At 47.0% G+C, this 16,844-nt stretch overlaps 1 protein-coding gene across 2 annotated transcripts in view; it reads right to left on the bottom strand.

Moving 5' to 3' along the window:
• Positions 1-16,844, bottom strand: part of LOC144780842 (fibrous sheath-interacting protein 1-like) — a 746,598-nt gene that overhangs the window by 716,399 nt on the left and 13,355 nt on the right. For both annotated transcript variants that reach the window (XM_078659336.1, XM_078659337.1), the window contains exon 2: positions 6,270-6,444. In XM_078659336.1, the coding sequence (XP_078515462.1) occupies positions 6,270-6,434 (165 nt within the window). In that variant the 5' untranslated portion in view covers positions 6,435-6,444. The remainder of the gene's footprint in view (positions 1-6,269; positions 6,445-16,844) is intronic.

Below are 16,844 nucleotides of genomic sequence, written 5' to 3'. Positions count from 1 at the left end.
CATCAGCGACGATGCGGGCAGTATCAATGTCAATGTATTTCATAATCTATGCCCGCACATCAGCGACGATGCGGGCAGTATCAATGTCAATGTATTTCATAATCTATGCCCGCACATCAGCGACGATGCGGGCAGTATCAATGTCAATGTATTTCATAATCTATGCCCGCACATCAGCGACGATGCGGGCAGTATCAATGTCAATGTATTTCATAATCTATTCCCGCACATCAGCGACGATGCGGGCAGTATCAATGTCAATGTATTTCATAATCTATGCCCGCACATCAGCGACGATGCGGGCAGTATCAATGTCAATGTATTTCATAATCTATGCCCGCACATCAGCGACGATGCGGGCAGTATCAATGTCAATGTATTTCATAATCTATGCCTGCACATCAGCGACGATGCGGGCAGTATCAATGTCAATGTATTTCATAATCTATGCCTGCACATCAGCGACGATGCGGGCAGTATCAATGTCAATGTATTTCATAATCTATGCCTGCACATCAGCGACGACGCGGGCAGTATCAATGTCAATGTATTTCATAATCTATGCCTGCACATCAGCGACGACGCGGGCAGTATCAATGTCAATGTATTTCATAATCTATGCCTGCACATCAGCGACGACGCGGGCAGTATCAATGTCAATGTATTTCATAATCTATGCCTGCACATCAGCGACGACGCGGGCAGTATCAATGTCAATGTATTTCATAATCTATGCCTGCACATCAGCGACGACGCGGGCAGTATCAATGTCAATGTATTTCATAATCTATGCCTGCACATGAGCGAGACGACGCGGGCAGTATCAATGTCAATGTATTTCATAATCTATGCCTGCACATCAGCGACGATGCGGGCAGTATCAATGTCAATGTATTTCATAATCTATGCCCGCACATCAGCGACGATGCGGGCAGTATCAATGTCAATGTATTTCATAATCTATGCCCGCACATCAGCGACGATGCGGGCAGTATCAATGTCAATGTATTTCATAATCTATGCCCGCACATCAGCGACGATGCGGGCAGTATCAATGTCAATGTATTTCATAATCTATGCCTGCACATCAGCGACGATGCGGGCAGTATCAATGTCAATGTATTTCATAATCTATGCCTGCACATCAGCGACGATGCGGGCAGTATCAATGTCAATGTATTTCATAATCTATGCCTGCACATCAGCGACGATGCGGGCAGTATCAATGTCAATGTATTTCATAATCTATGCCTGCACATCAGCGACGATGCGGGCAGTATCAATGTCAATGTATTTCATAATCTATGCCTGCACATCAGCGACGACGCGGGCAGTATCAATGTCAATGTATTTCATAATCTATGCCTGCACATCAGCGACGATGCGGGCAGTATCAATGTCAATGTATTTCATAATCTATGCCTGCACATCAGCGACGATGCGGGCAGTATCAATGTCAATGTATTTCATAATCTATGCCTGCACATGAGCGAGACGATGCGGGCAGTATCAATGTCAATGTATTTCATAATCTATGCCTGCACATCAGCGACGATGCGGGCAGTATCAATGTCAATGTATTTCATAATCTATGCCTGCACATCAGCGACGACGCGGGCAGTATCAATGTCAATGTATTTCATAATCTATGCCTGCACATCAGCGACGACGCGGGCAGTATCAATGTCAATGTATTTCATAATCTATGCCTGCACATCAGCGACGATGCGGGCAGTATCAATGTCAATGTATTTCATAATCTATGCCTGCACATCAGCGACGATGCAGGCAGTATCAATGTCAATGTATTTCATAATCTATGCCTGCACATCAGCGACGATGCAGGCAGTATCAATGTGAATGTATTTCATAATCTATGCCTGCACATCAGCGACGATGCAGGCAGTATCAATGTCAATGTATTTCATAATCTATGCCTGCACATCAGCGACGATGCAGGCAGTATCAATGTCAACGTAAGCCATAATCTATGCCCGCACATCAGCGACGATGCGGGCAGTATCAATGTCAATGTATTTCATAATCTATGCCCGCACATCAGCGACGATGCGGGCAGTATCAATGTCAATGTATTTCATAATCTATGCCCGCACATCAGCGACGATGCGGGCAGTATCAATGTCAATGTATTTCATAATCTATGCCTGCACATCAGCGACGACGCGGGCAGTATCAATGTCAATGTATTTCATAATCTATGCCTGCACATCAGCGACGACGCGGGCAGTATCAATGTCAATGTATTTCATAATCTATGCCTGCACATCAGCGACGACGCGGGCAGTATCAATGTCAATGTATTTCATAATCTATGCCTGCACATCAGCGACGATGCGGGCAGTATCAATGTCAATGTATTTCATAATCTATGCCTGCACATCAGCGACGATGCGGGCAGTATCAATGTCAATGTATTTCATAATCTATGCCTGCACATCAGCGACGATGCGGGCAGTATCAATGTCAATGTATTTCATAATCTATGCCTGCACATCAGCGACGATGCGGGCAGTATCAATGTCAATGTATTTCATAATCTATGCCTGCACATCAGCGACGATGCGGGCAGTATCAATGTCAATGTATTTCATAATCTATGCCTGCACATCAGCGACGATGCGGGCAGTATCAATGTCAATGTATTTCATAATCTATGCCTGCACATCAGCGACGATGCGGGAAGTATCAATGTCCATGTATTTCATAATCTATGCCCGCACATCAGCGACGATGCGGGCAGTATCAATGTCAATGTATTTCATAATCTATGCCCGCACATCAGCGACGATGCGGGCAGTATCAATGTCAATGTATTTCATAATCTATGCCCGCACATCAGCGACGATGCGGGCAGTATCAATGTCAATGTATTTCATAATCTATGCCCGCACATCAGCGACGATGCGGGCAGTATCAATTTCAATGTATTTCATAATCTATGCCCGCACATCAGCGACGATGCGGGCAGTATCAATGTCAATGTATTTCATAATCTATGCCCGCACATCAGCAACGATGCGGGCAGTATCAATGTCAATGTATTTCATAATCTATGCCTGCACATCAGCGACGATGCGGGCAGTATCAATGTCAATGTATTTCATAATCTATGCCTGCACATCAGCGACGATGCGGGCAGTATCAATGTCAATGTATTTCATAATCTATGCCTGCACATCAGCGACGATGCGGGCAGTATCAATGTCAATGTATTTCATAATCTATGCCTGCACATCAGCGACGATGCGGGCAGTATCAATGTCAATGTATTTCATAATCTATGCCTGCACATCAGCGACGATGCGGGCAGTATCAATGTCAATGTATTTCATAATCTATGCCTGCACATCAGCGACGATGCGGGCAGTATCAATGTCAATGTATTTCATAATCTATGCCTGCACATCAGCGACGACGCGGGCAGTATCAATGTCAATGTATTTCATAATCTATGCCTGCACATCAGCGACGACGCGGGCAGTATCAATGTCAATGTATTTCATAATCTATGCCTGCACATCAGCGACGACGCGGGCAGTATCAATGTCAATGTATTTCATAATCTATGCCTGCACATCAGCGACGACGCGGGCAGTATCAATGTCAATGTATTTCATAATCTATGCCTGCACATCAGCGAGACGACGCGGGCAGTATCAATGTCAATGTATTTCATAATCTATGCCTGCACATCAGCGACGATGCGGGCAGTATCAATGTCAATGTATTTCATAATCTATGCCCACACATCAGCGACGATGCGGGCAGTATCAATGTCAATGTATTTCATAATCTATGCCCGCACATCAGCGACGATGCGGGCAGTATCAATGTCAATGTATTTCATAATCTATGCCCGCACATCAGCGACGATGCGGGCAGTATCAATGTCAATGTATTTCATAATCTATGCCTGCACATCAGCGACGATGCGGGCAGTATCAATGTCAATGTATTTCATAATCTATGCCTGCACATCAGCGACGATGCGGGCAGTATCAATGTCAATGTATTTCATAATCTATGCCTGCACATCAGCGACGATGCGGGCAGTATCAATGTCAATGTATTTCATAATCTATGCCTGCACATCAGCGACGATGCGGGCAGTATCAATGTCAATGTATTTCATAATCTATGCCTGCACATCAGCGACGATGCGGGCAGTATCAATGTCAATGTATTTCATAATCTATGCCTGCACATCAGCGACGATGCAGGCAGTATCAATGTCAATGTATTTCATAATCTATGCCTGCACATCAGCGACGATGCGGGCAGTATCAATGTCAATGTATTTCATAATCTATGCCTGCACATCAGCGACGACGCGGGCAGTATCAATGTCAATGTATTTCATAATCTATGCCTGCACATCAGCGACGATGCGGGCAGTATCAATGTCAATGTATTTCATAATCTATGCCTGCACATCAGCGACGATGCGGGCAGTATCAATGTCAATGTATTTCATAATCTATGCCTGCACATGAGCGAGACGATGCGGGCAGTATCAATGTCAATGTATTTCATAATCTATGCCTGCACATCAGAGACGATGCGGGCAGTATCAATGTCAATGTATTTCATAATCTATGCCTGCACATCAGCGACGACGCGGGCAGTATCAATGTCAATGTATTTCATAATCTATGCCTGCACATCAGCGACGACGCGGGCAGTATCAATGTCAATGTATTTCATAATCTATGCCTGCACATCAGCGACGACGCGGGCAGTATCAATGTCAATGTATTTCATAATCTATACCTGCACATCAGCGACGATGCGGGCAGTATCAATGTCAATGTATTTCATAATCTATACCTGCACATCAGCGACGATGCGGGCAGTATCAATGTCAATGTATTTCATAATCTATGCCTGCACATCAGCGACGATGCGGGCAGTATCAATGTCAATGTATTTCATAATCTATGCCTGCACATCAGCGACGATGCGGGCAGTATCAATGTCAATGTATTTCATAATCTATGCCTGCACATCAGCGACGATGCGGGCAGTATCAATGTCAATGTATTTCATAATCTATGCCTGCACATCAGCGACGATGCGGGCAGTATCAATGTCAATGTATTTCATAATCTATGCCTGCACATCAGCGACGATGCGGGCAGTATCAATGTCAATGTATTTCATAATCTATGCCTGCACATCAGCGACGATGCGGGCAGTATCAATGTCAATGTAAGCCATAATCTATGCCTGCACATCAGCGACGATGCAGGCAGTATCAATGTCAATGTAAGCCATAATCTATGCCTGCACATCAGCGACGATGCAGGCAGTATCAATGTGCATGTAAGCCATAATCAATGTACGAATGACAATGTTGTTACCAGTAAAAGCAATGTCGATGTAGGCCATGCTTTAAGAATGCATACCTATGTCAATATCAGAAAAGACAATATCGATGTGCGCTAAAACAACTGTACACACAATGTTGAGAATTTCTATAAAAATGATACCAGTGACTGCCATATTATTTTTCAGAGTTCCAACTAACTTGTGTCATTGCTGTCGGACGTACCCATGGTGACTTCGCCATCAACCCAAAGTCACAGATATGTGGTCAGGCAGGTCCTGCCACCCACACCCTCGTCTATAGAATAACAGGTCACAGGTGGGGTCTCTCTTAACCCACAGACAAATGCACGCCGAGGGAAAGCCCGGTTCGGTCCCACAGATCGAGAGTCGCACCACAAGAAGGTCTGAGGCAACTGACCACAATAAGACATGCTAGGACAAAGGCTTGCATTCCCCAGAAATACCAGAACGCTAGATACCAAATGTAGATAAAAACACTCAGCCAATCAGGACACGACATGCACACCACACTTAGAACTCACAGGCTCCTCATACCGGACATCAGGACACATACACACTGGCCCACACTAACTCTCCCCGAGCTCGAGAGCCATCTGTGTCCTTATCTGATGCTCGAGTTTGCTAATTTATGATGGAGATGCTTTTCAGGAATGGAGAAATTACTTTATTATACCTCACAGGAGGTACATAATATCGGCCCAAACTTTTTACATCGAGAGACTCTCTTCAGACTCATTCTGTCAAGACTCTCCCGGCCACTGCGTTTAATTAAACCAACTTGTTCCGATTTTGCCAAAAGTCTCTTGTCTTTTCATTTCTTTAAGGTAAATTCATATCCAAGCAACAATTGTTTTCACATATATGAATCCTCCTTTCACAAAGATGTTAAGATACTCTACCTTTGAGAGTCCTGGCTCTGGGGGTAGCACCTCCAAAGACAGGGCAGCCAAATTCAACTTTGGTTTCTCTGATGAAGATGCAGTGGAAGCTCGGCTTCCAGAACGGGATTTGGAGATGGAAGCAGGCCTTGAAATTTCATCCAGGCTCCCTTTCACAATATCCATCACTGGAAGTCTAAAAGGAAAAGAAGAGGGAATAACATTAAGCAGCTTGAGTGCAGACTCCTCAAGATGAGCTAAATGGGTTTTATCAAACACGCATTCCAAACCAAACTAGTCGGGAGGACAAAAGTGATACTTTAAACTTGTAAAGAGTAAAAGAAAGTATTATGATGTATGAGTTTCTCCTATTCTCATTCTTTACCATATCTGAGGTTTGAATGTGGACTATACATTTGCCAAGAAGTCAGGTGTAAATTGCTCCTGTGCTGGTGAGGATGAACTAGGTTTATGGTGTCCCTACTTTCTTACAATTAAACTGTGACGGGTGCAACATTTCCAGAACAGCTTCATCTGTGTCTGAGAACAAGCAAAGGGACAGCTATGGAACCAAGCCTGGAGGAAGCATGCGGATACGATGTTGAAGTATATTACAGGGAAAAGATATGGTTGGGAGAAGTTTGATTGGAAACAAAACTGGTCGTCACATTGTTATGGAGGCTGGTGAGGTCTACGCTGGGGTGGGTTCGTGCCACGTGCACCCACATTTCCTGACTTATGATTACCGAATCTTGCAGTGCATGCAGTGAGGATTTGGAGGTGGATTGAATTGGCTCTCATGCATGTTGGGCACCGGCTCCATATTTGCCACTGCATGCGACAGAAGGGAGAAATGGCTGAATTGATCATTGAGCCATTATTCTAGTGGTGCATTCTGTGCCCTCGTGCCTTGCTATGGCATCTTGATATGATGCAGTGATGTGATCCTGTTGACAAATCAGTGAGGATGCCTGCTTTAGGAAACACAAAATAAACCCTCATCTTTTGTCAGTCTAGTAAAATATGTTATCACTTGCTCTTTTTTCCCTTTTTCTTCTTTTATTACAAGATTCATTTTTTTAAATACCAAATATGAAATATCAAACAATAAAATGACACCATCGTCTACCTAGTCACCCTTACATCCTTTCACTAGACATTTTGGCATGATTTCTCTTGTTGTTACACCTTGAATATTTCTCAAGGGTTCACGTTATTTAAACAGTACATACGTTCACATTTTTCTGTTGATGCGGTGTTTCAGCTGCACTAAAATATTCTTACTAGCTCCCTCAGGAACAAACATCTTCACTAAAACGCTTGACTTTTACTGTATAAGGGCAAGCTTTCTATAAACATAAGAATAACTGTACATTGTTAGTCTATTTAAAAATGTACAGATTTTCTGCTACAAATGCATGCAATTTTTGACAATATATTCATCAATGTCTCTGTTTTTTTTGTATCCAACATGTTTGTAAGATAACCCCCTCCTTTCACTTTTCTTTTCATCTTTTCTCTATTTAACTTGAAGAGAGTTGCTCATGTAAATATTCATTTCAATTACGCAAAATGTATTTTAAAAAGCAAAGGTTAAAACAGACACGCTACGTACTTGAAGGACATAAGAGAAGAGGTCAGCGTTGCAGACTATGTCCCTGTTATATCCCGGTTCCTATCAGGATCACAATTGTATTTTACTGGCTTTAAACTCATCAAAGATCAGTGTCCAGAACTTAATTTCACTCATACACCTTTCAGGAAACAATACTGATCAGTAATCCGCCTCTGCTGAAATACATCTATTCATGTTTGGCTATTAGAATGTGCCCAACTGTCATCCAACAGTAGTTTCATTACCTCTAGGTTGTACCTCTTTTGTAAACATCTAACAAATTCTGCTCAAACGCTCTTGTCAATAAGGTTTATGATCAGTCATTTAAATTAGAGAAACTTGTAGGTATCGCAAAGTTCAGTTCTAAGACAACCCAGTCAGTAATCTTAGAAATTCAAGCACATAAACGTATCAGAGCAAAGGTATAGATTCTTTACTGGGGCTGGAGGACATTGTTGTCGAAACAAAGCCATTTTTACAGAACAGTGAAGTTCTATATATGGCTACAGGGGATGATAGTAAAGGTGGAGGGAACTATCCCCTATGTTTCTCCAATGGTTGTCGCCCTAAAACCATAGCAACTCGGAGCTATGAGGTTATGCAGTGACATCAGACTCCTTTCGAGCCTATCAAGGGGAAGAGGCACATCGAAGGCGAGAAGTTTTCAAAGCTCGAAGGTCATCTTCCAACAGCCACCAACAGAATGAAGAAAGCTGATACCCCGTCGCCTTCTCTACTCCTGCTAGGCCAACAATGTACAAGCAACACAGTTTAACCTTTCTGTAAGTCTTGCGGTGCGCGCCCTGTGATCGCCGCACCCATGCCCCTACACAGCGGTAAGCGGTTTGCGGGCCGGGCGTGCATCGGAACGCCGTCGGATGGGCCGTTCTGCTGCCCGGGTGCTGATTGCTGCTATGGCTGTGGGGAAGGGGAGACCACTGAAGAGCGCCTTCCACTTTAACACAACGGCGATGCGCGGTGAGTTGCGGCCGACCATACAGGCCCCCCGGGACAATTTGGAAACAGCATTGCCCAGTGAATGATCCTCCCCCCCACTACCCGCCTCCCGCGCTGCCACATGCGCCATACTCAACACGCTCTCTGCCTCAGATAAAAAGACTTGGGACCCCTTTCCGCTGCAGGCGGACTGCTGTTGCCGCTTGGGATGCGGTGCGCACTGGGTGAGCCGGCAGATGTGAGATCCTACACAGCACTGGCCACCATCATGGTAGACCGCAGCCCTAGTGAATAACTGTAAGTGCTGCCAAGCACAGTCTATCCACCCACCTGCCATCACAGATCATCCCCGCCGCGTAGGCCATCACCGCTTGATCCACTGTCAGACTACAATCTTTAAGACAGCACTTTCACTGAGATTCATTAATACATAGCTTCAGGCACCCACCCCCCACATAATCCGCTGCCGGCTGGTGCGGCATGGGCCGCAAAGACCTGAAACAAAGCCAGCTCTCTTTTGAGAAGCCAGTGGACGCGAACAAGAATCCACCTAACGGGGGGAGGAGCCTAGCTCGCGGCCGTGATGGTCGCCCTTTAGCTCGGCTCCCGCAGCCCTCCGTCCTGATTGACGATCCTGTCTTCTATCCTGTCTGAGGACGACACATCTTTTGGGGCATTGAAACATAACGGCTTGTTTGTACTTACCATCCGACCCCGGGGTCTCGGTGTGCAGTGGCTCCGGAGTTGTGGCCTCCGAGGGATCGGGGCCTCTGCGAGACTTGGACCGGGACCTGGCCGGCGGGATCCGACGGCTCTCGGCCCCGGCCGAGAGCGAGAACCAGTGTTGGGAGCCGATGTGCGAAGATCCCGGCGATCCTGACCCGGGCCTGCCCTGGTGGCCGCGCGGCCGACGTGGGTGAGAGGCCCCGGGACCTGATTCTGTGAAGGGGTCTCCCTCCGCCGCTGCTTGGTCCGGCGGCCCTGGTCCTCGGGGCCCGGACTCCGCTTGTTTGGGGCACCGGAGCTGGTGCTGGCGGAGACCCGTTTTGGGCGGATATCCTTTTGGCATCGAGGCCGCCCTTGCTGGGACCCCCGGAGCTTGTAAAGTCCTACATTTGCGAACTGTTATTTCCGGGGGTCTTGGTGGGCGGCGATTGGGCTGATTCACGAAATGGCGGCCGACCCTCTGGAACGAGAATCACCCTGTGGCGGCGGGCCCGTGTTGCCTAATCGTGTGGGGAGCGGATCTGGTGGACGTGAGCCGACGGTCAGAGATATCCTGGAAGCCCTGAGATCCCTACACGCTTCCCTGGCCCTGGGAGTCTCGGTGGGTCCGCCACGATCTGCCGCCATTTTGGGCGGCCATTTCTTCTTGTCGCCCTCTTGTTTCGATGACTTCATTGCCTCGCCCCCCTCGATTGTCTTGAGTGTCTCCGCCACTGATCGAAGATCGTGTAGTGTGCCGGTGACTTTGGGGCACCCTGCTTTTCATGGTTCGGACCCCGGGGACTTGGATGCTGTACTGCGACCATGTTCGACATTGTTGCCTGAAACTATTGGTGGACTGCCTCCTGTGCTTGCTTCGATGACTTTGCCTGTGTCTATAATTGGGACCACTTCGCCCGATCCAGTGGCGCAACTGAACTCCTGTTTTACACTGATCGTGCTGCGTATGTTGATGCATCTACACTTTCGGTTCGGACTATTGCTCCCTTGTGGATCTATCTACCCCCCACGTAGCTATGTTAGTCACCATTCCACTCGACTATATGCTGATTTCGTATTTAGTATGTGGTTTTACATTGCCATGTGGTGGGTGGGATTTGTCGCTCGAAAGGGTTGGGGGTGAAATGTACGACTTCTGTTTGATTCCCGGTATACGATTTAGTAGCATCATTGTTTTTAATCGTAGAAAGGTGGGCGGTCCCCTTCTCTTAATGTTTTATAGCGCGTGATGGGGTGTCGTCCTGGTCTGTTTTTGACTGTGCTTTTCTGGTTGGGCGGAGGGCTGCGGCCGCCCGTTCGAATTATAGTTATTCTGCTCCTCCCTCCTGTTCTTTTTTCTTCGCTTTTGTTGTTCTTTTTTTGTCTCGTTCTTCTTTCTTACTTCTCGCTATATTTCGGGTTCTGGTTTAGGGCGACAGGCACGCTGTCTGAAGGGTAGGCCATAGCCTTCTACAGGGGTGCAGGGTGGGACGGGTGGGTTGGGTACTATTTTTTGTTTGTCCTCTGGTTCTATGGCCCTTTTCTATCTCTTTTTCGTGAGGCCGCGTCTGTCCTGACCTCCTCTGGTGTGTTTCGGGTGGGGGGGTGTGGCGTCGTTAATCCTCCTGATAGGTTTCGGCTGTCTTTCTCCCCGATTGCCATACCCCCACTTGGGCCGCTACTCCTTTTGTCTCCTGTCTTCCTGCCACGGGGGGCCTGGGTCGGCGTGTCTTCTTCCTTTCGTTTTTCTTATTTCTTTATTTCCCTTTTTATTGTCTTATTTTGTCTTCCCTCCGTTTTCCCTTCCCCCTCCCCTTCCCCTTCCCTAACTCGTCCCCCCCCTTTTTCCTCTCGGTGTCCTAGAAGTTCTTATGACGAGCTGGTTTTGGTTTATTGTCTTTCCGATCCCTCTGTTCTGGCTTGGTAGTGTCCTGGGTGGCGGGCATGTTACGAGAAGAATGCTCAGGGGCTGATTGTGTCTCACGTATCCTGATTTCTTGAATGCATTGTATTATCCCCCCCGATCTTCTGGCCCCATGCCCCCTTATTAATGTTGCAGTTGATTACGGGATATCGGATGGCTCCGTATTGAAAGTGCGCCTGTCATACGTCTTCTCCCCATATTATAAAATTAAGCCTTATTTACTCCTGTGTTTTAGCCCTTTGGTTCCTGAATTTTTTCTCCCCCCTTTTATGATTGTACGGCGTCTGCTTTGTATTGATTGATTATGTGATATTTGCCTGGTGGCTCCTGATTGTTTTGTACATTGCGGCCGGCCGGCTGGGTTGTAGGCCTTGACTTGTCTCTCCTTTTTGATGTCAATAAAGGTTTTCAAAAAAAAAAAAAAAAGAATCCACCTAACAACATGGCGACGGGTGGCCAGATCCCACCCACGTCCGCAGAAGACACGGGCCAGCTCGGTCCCTTGCTTCAGGAGATGCGGGCAGGATTCAAGGCATTGGACGTCTGTTTCGACACCTTAGACAAGCATATAGCAGAACTTGGGGCTAAACTCCAAGTACACAACAGACGCCCGGAGGGACAGATGCCTGGATGTGGTGGAATCTCGAACATCCGACCTGGAAGACGGCATGGCTCAATCCCTGAAGAGGGTCGACAGGATGGAGAGAATACTGAAGGCAATCAAAAACGAAGATTTGGAGGCCAGGAGTCGACGCAACAACATCCGCCTCGTAGGCGTACGGGAATCCACAGCGGCTGGACGAATGGACAAACTGGTGGAACTTTTTGAAAGAGAAGCGTTCACCCCAAGCTTCGTGGTGGAGCCGCTCACAGATCGCTCGGCCCGAGACCTAATCCCGGACTTCCTCCAAGGCCCATCATCGCCAGGATAATGAACTTCAGAGATAGAGACACTGTATTGCGGATGGCCAGAGAAAAGGGGAAAATCACCTGGCAAGGCTCCAAATTGTCATTGTACCCTGACTTCACCACTGTGGTACAAGATGCTAGGAGGAAATTTCATGGGGTTAAAGCTACTCTCAGGGGACTGGGATTAAAATACGGCATGTTATATCCCACCAGGTTCAGAGTGGAAGTTAACGGCCGCTCCCGTATATTTGAAACCCCGGTGGAGGTACAGGAATTCTGCCACGCCTACAAACTTAATAACAAAGGCCCATCCGATGCTGTCACCTCCTCCCCCCTCAGAGTGGGTCTGATGCCAGTGCGGACCTGTTTTCTACATCCGGCCTCAGCTGAATACTCAATTTCTATACATTCTCACCTCAACTGTTCCTTCATAGCAATTTATGATAATTAGAATTATTTGTTATTGGTTACTAGACTGCTGGATAGTGAACGTCCCCCTATCTGGTGTACACCTATAACTTGTGTTTATTACGTTAACATGTACCCCATAAGTATAGCTTTACAAAAATGCCGTATGTTTTGGGTACTGTGGGATACTACTGGCAATTGGGTATTGCCTTTCCGACTGGGTGGGAAGGCTGGGTGGAGGGAGGTGGGAAGGGAATTGATGTTTTTGCATTGCACTGAGTTCAGGTTTTATCCAGTTACTAGCACATTGGTTGAGTACAGGCTTTGGCTATTCTTCATTATCGCAAACGTCATGCAGTTATGGAGCAAATAGGTCGCAACACTGGCCCCTCCAACATTACCCTGGTTACGTGGAACGTTAGAGGTTTGAACGACATCCGTAAAAGATGACAGGTTCTGCATTACTTGATGCGACACAAAATAGACATTGCATTGATACAAGAGACCCACCTTCCCCCCACAGACCGGTCCCGATTTGCATCCTCGTGGGGTCCAAACTGTTACTTCACCAATTATAGCATTTATGCTAGAGGCACGGCCATCCTTGTTCATAAGCGACTCCCCTTCAAATGCCATTCTGTTGTACATGACGACTCCGGTAGATTTGTAATTGTGGAGGGCATTTTTTTCTATTACAAGATTGCATTAGGATGTGTTTACGGCCCTAACACTGATTTTCCTGATTTCTTTCATACCCTCTATGCGAAGTTACTATAATTGGGCTCCACACCCCTGTTACTGGGAGGTGATTTTAACGTTACATTTGATCCTATTTTAGACAGTACATCATCAGCCCGACCCAAAACCAACAGTTCGCAAAGCCCTGCATTCTATGTGCGACCGCCTCTCATTAATGGACCTAGGGCGGATCCGTGACCAGGGTTTAATTCCCTGCCTCGGCGGGTCTTGGGCTCAAAATTCCACGGACCTGATAATTCTCGCCTCGGTGCCTATTCCAATCATGAGTCCCACTCTGCAACTCTGGGCAATAGCTTGCTTAATCTCCACAACGGCCCCCACAAGGCTAAGGATGCCTGGCCTCCACCTTGGGGGTGCCCAGGAGTGGACACCTCACAGGGAAAGCCAGGATGGGTTCCACAGCGGTATTCGTACAAGCGCCTTGAGACCCTTGCGGGTGAGTAGTGCGCTCTACAAGTATCAATTTACAATTTTTTACACTGGTGCAAGTAATACTTGGATAAGGCCTGACTACTGGCTGGCCTCCCCTGAGCTCTCCAGATGGTTCCACAACATACAAACATTACCCAGATCTTACTCTGACCACTCCCCAGTGCTGTTGGTGTTGATTATCCCCCGCCCAGAAGGGTATGAACTACAGTGGAGGTTTCCGGCTCGTGCACTAGATGACAAACAGTTCAGGCAGGAACTATCTGGTGCCATAGAGGAATACTTTGACATAAATACAGATTTGGTGGACTCCGAAGCGGTACTATGGGAGGGCTTCAAGGCTTACATGAGGGGAATATGTATCTCAAAAAGGGCTGGGGTACTTCAGGACTTACGTAACACACTCTCCCGATTAGAAACTGACCTGACTACACTGGACGCTTCACAGAGGACGGCTACCGACCCGGGGTATGATATAAAGAGGACAGCCTTGCTCCTGGAATATAGGGCAGTAGCTGATAAGGAAATTTTGTACATGGGTAAATACCATAGTGCCAAAGTTTACGGAGAGGGGGTTCGCCCCGGCAGGGTCCTAGCTCAGATGCTCAGACCTCCCTATGCGAAATCCTATGTCACAGAACTACACTCCGCTTCGGGACACACACTCACGGACCCCCTATTGATTCAGGAGGAGTTTCTGTCCTATTTCAAAACACTATACACTACCAAGCTGGGGCCTGACCACTCTGGTCAGGAAGAATACCTTTCAGAAATAGCGTTAGTTTACCTAGAAAAATGTATGCAAAACATGAGGCCATTGATGCCCTGAACACATCCACAGCCCCTGTATTGGATGGATTCACGACCGAGTTTTACAAAGCATACAGAGACCTATTGACCCCACACTTGTTGCATGTTTATGCCAAAGCCCTGGAGACTCAGCGGCTCCCTCCTACCCTGAGAGAAGCCTTTATTATATTACTCCCGAAGCCCGGCAAGGATCCCCTCCAATATGGCTCATATCGCCCACTGTCATTATTAAACTTAGACTACAACATTCTTGCGAAAGCTTTGGCATGCCGCCTCTCGCTACTCATGGAATCCATAGTTTCCCCTGCCCAGTCGGGATTCATCCCACACTGATCCACCACTTTCAATCTCCGGACCTTGTTTAATACCCTGCACAGATTAGACCCGGAAGTACCCGCAGCGGCGATCCTACTGGATACTGAAATAGCTTTAGACTCCCTAGAATGGCCCTTCTTTCTCTCCATAATGCAGCGCATGGGTTTGCCCCAGGGCTTTATAGCAACTACGGCCCTGCTATATACACAACCCACAGCTAGGCTTCGAGTAAACGGTACACTCTCTGCCCCCTTTGTCTTATCGCCCGGCACGCGTCAGGGATGCCCCCTTTTTAGGTCTCGCGACCTATCAATGCGCGCATGCGCATCGAGCGGAGCGAGAATTCAAGTAGCGAAAATCTTCATGAAACCACCAGCTTTTTGCTGGCGTTTTCATGAAGTTCATGTGAACCACGTGTTCAAACATGAACGCGCATCAGCCTCCCTCCATTTGCCGCACAGCACATCAAAGGGCTTCGCCCAGCGTGCGCTCTGCGGCTTCTCCTCCCCTAATTGAATCATGGCCGGCCGCAGGCCGGCCGTACTTTCAGTTTCCCGCTCTGCATTTTCATGTACGTGTTGGTTTTCCCCCACCACTCCTCTCAGTCCCCGATTCGTGACAAACTAAGTTGTCTTTGGCCAAATTGAAACCGCAACACATTTACTGTCAGTTCTGCATGGCCCAGAGCGGTGTTTCGATTATTCCAGGAAATGTGTGTACGATAGGCCTTCTTCCGCCAAAAAATCCCATTGACAAGAAACGTTGTGTTAAAATGACAGTCGCAAGCAAATATCAACAATGACCATATTAGCAAGTTCCTACATGTTCCTACATTGCTAATATTTTTGTTGTTGTTGCTCTCTCGTGTCAGCTTTTAATTGCGTTTTTGTGGGGACTGGCAAAGTCTGCATATATTTATTTTCTTACTTGCGTTAGAAAATCCATGTTCTATCCAGCTTGCTTCCACTGCCTAATAAACCGTTGAAATGGCATTCCCTCGCGGAAGATGACGTGCAGGCAGGAAGTGGGCGTGCACTCTGCAGCCAGTCAGCATGTCAGAAGCGTTGGGCTACTCTGGCCACTCTGTGTCTTGAAGCACGCTTTTAGCATTGATTCTGCTCGTGCTGTTGAGTATTGGATAATGATTTTTACCGATTCATTTACCAGAAGGAAAACAAGCATTGGCATTGCCAATAGGTCTCGCTTGTGGGACCTTATAAGTATTTAGTTTTGCAGCACAATATCCTTGTTGCATAATCGGATATTGTGCTGCAAAACTAAATACTTATAAGGTCCCACAAGCGAGACCTATTGGCAATGCCAATGCTTGTTCCCTTTATTGTTTCTTAACAATGGACCCCTTCATTAGACTCTTCCAATAAAAACACCTCCACAGAGGTTTGGTATTTAGAACAGGCCCATTATTAGTCTCACGATATGCAGACGACACAATTCTATACGTCCACGACCCCCAAACAAATCTTGACCCGCTGCTTAGGGAGGTCCTCCGATTTGGTACTTTTTCTGGCCTGAGGATCAATTGGCGTAAGTCAGTTATCTTTCCTCTCACAACAGGGACGACCTGTTGGACCCCGGAATTCCCATTAGACTGGTGGCTGACTCTGTGAAATATTTAGGCATCCACATTCATCGCGATACCGAGCAGATTGTGCGGCGCAACTACGGGGTAGCAATCTCCCAGCTGGAGACACGAATTGACTCCTGGCTCAAACTTCCTCTCTCCATGGCGGGACGCGTAGCCTTG

Source organism: Lissotriton helveticus, chromosome 9, assembly GCF_964261635.1.
Source record: "Lissotriton helveticus chromosome 9, aLisHel1.1, whole genome shotgun sequence".
NCBI lineage: Eukaryota > Metazoa > Chordata > Amphibia > Caudata > Salamandridae > Lissotriton > Lissotriton helveticus.
The sequence above is the reverse complement of the archived record's forward strand: the minus strand, read 5'-3'. Positions and strand labels throughout refer to the sequence as shown.